We start from the raw sequence: 1,544 nt of genomic DNA, 5'->3' as shown, positions 1-1,544 counted from the left end.
GGGTCAACATATTATTTTTAGTGCTATTAATTTATGAGTTATGGTCAAAATTGTCAGGGCAGCTTGCAAATTAGGCCAATGAATGGTACATATACCCTACTTACAAATTTTCAGTAATTCTTCACAAAAATTCTTCCCTTTTGGTCTTCCAATTTAGGTTATCAAATTACTAGAATAACAAATTTGCATGAACTTTATCCATAGGTAACGAACTATTACTATACTTACTACCAAATTCACCTTTAATTACAAAAAGTAGGCTTTTATCAAATTTTAATAACTAGTTATGGAATAACTAACGAAATAATCAAACTTTCAGCAGAGTAAATTCTGGCACATTTCTATGCGAGCACGAAGTTTGTTGTTTTTCTTTGTGCAATAGTTCAATAATGCCACCTCATCCCGTATCATTCATTCAATCGCAATAGTTGTCAACAATAGACACGATCGAAATAAACCGGCGACTCACGTGTTAGGTCATCTCCATCGCAGGGAGGGTTTCATCGTAACAATAAGGAAAAAATTACGTACCGTTGAAAATCTTTATTCATGTTAAAATATCATTTGTTCAGCTACCTACATAATAATACTGTAAAATTTTGACAGATTCAAAGACTCTTCTGTCTGGTGGTGAGTCATCATGTGCGCTCGTAGAAGGCGGGTTTTGCGAAATGTCTTGTTGCACACCTCGCATCGTGCTTCAGCTTCCACAGGCTTATCTTGCGGCACTTCGGGGTTTCCACCTTGCTTGCTGGAACCAGCTTCATCCATATCGGCCACTCGAGAGGTCCTAGCAGCACCCATGGAACCACCTGATTGCGACTCAACTACTGTATTCTCTTTGTGTACACACTTGACTATATTCATGTTGTTTCTAACGGATTTTTGCTTGAAATTGTAGGCTATTTTCAATTCATCGTAGCATGCGACACACAGATGATCTCCTTTAACAACCTGTACAAGAAAAACAGTTTTTTAAGCTCTAAGAATGATGGAAATGTAATTCCTGATGTCTCTTACCTCGATTCCAGTAGTAAACTGAAACTTTTTATCCAGCTCATTCGGATGGTGGTGGATCGAAATCATGCCGTAACCTTGGGATCGGCATGCTATGCAAATAGTTGGGCCCATTTGATGCATTTCCTAAGATTTGTCACAAAACTGGAAAACAGCCTGACCAGAACGATTTTTATGTTGAACTGAGAAATGGTTACGACTAATAGCAATGTGGCACTAGGCACACATTTTATAGTGTGACCTGAACCGTGTTGTTATAAATTTTAAACTATGAAATGCGTTTCAAATTGTCTACCTCCCTTTGTATTTTTAACATATAAGCCGTTTTGATGAATTGATAATTTACCTATATAATTAGGTACCTCAAACCTGTCAGAATAGATGGGGCAAATTTATCCACTGTATATGATTGCCTTTATTTACTTTGTTCATCAAAATTTTGCACTTAACACACATTGACAAACCAGAGATCCAAACGTTCTCAAAGTTTTATCACAGACAAACAGACATAACACTTGCGAAATTTC

At 36.9% G+C, this 1,544-nt stretch overlaps 1 protein-coding gene across 1 annotated transcript; it reads right to left on the bottom strand.

The window, feature by feature from the left end:
* Positions 1-544: 544 nt before the first annotated feature.
* LOC134291262 (uncharacterized) lies at positions 545-1,160 on the bottom strand. The gene is made up of 2 exons (XM_062858769.1): positions 1,021-1,160; positions 545-954 (listed from the first exon to the last, which is right to left on the bottom strand). The coding sequence occupies exons 1-2, from the start codon at positions 1,138-1,140 to the stop codon at positions 577-579; spliced, it is 498 nt and encodes a 165-aa protein (XP_062714753.1). The 5' UTR covers positions 1,141-1,160; the 3' UTR covers positions 545-576.
* Positions 1,161-1,544: the final 384 nt, after the last annotated feature.

Source organism: Aedes albopictus, chromosome 3 (assembly GCF_035046485.1).
Source record: "Aedes albopictus strain Foshan chromosome 3, AalbF5, whole genome shotgun sequence".
Classification (NCBI taxonomy): domain Eukaryota; kingdom Metazoa; phylum Arthropoda; class Insecta; order Diptera; family Culicidae; genus Aedes; species Aedes albopictus.
The sequence above is the reverse complement of the archived record's forward strand: the minus strand, read 5'-3'. Positions and strand labels throughout refer to the sequence as shown.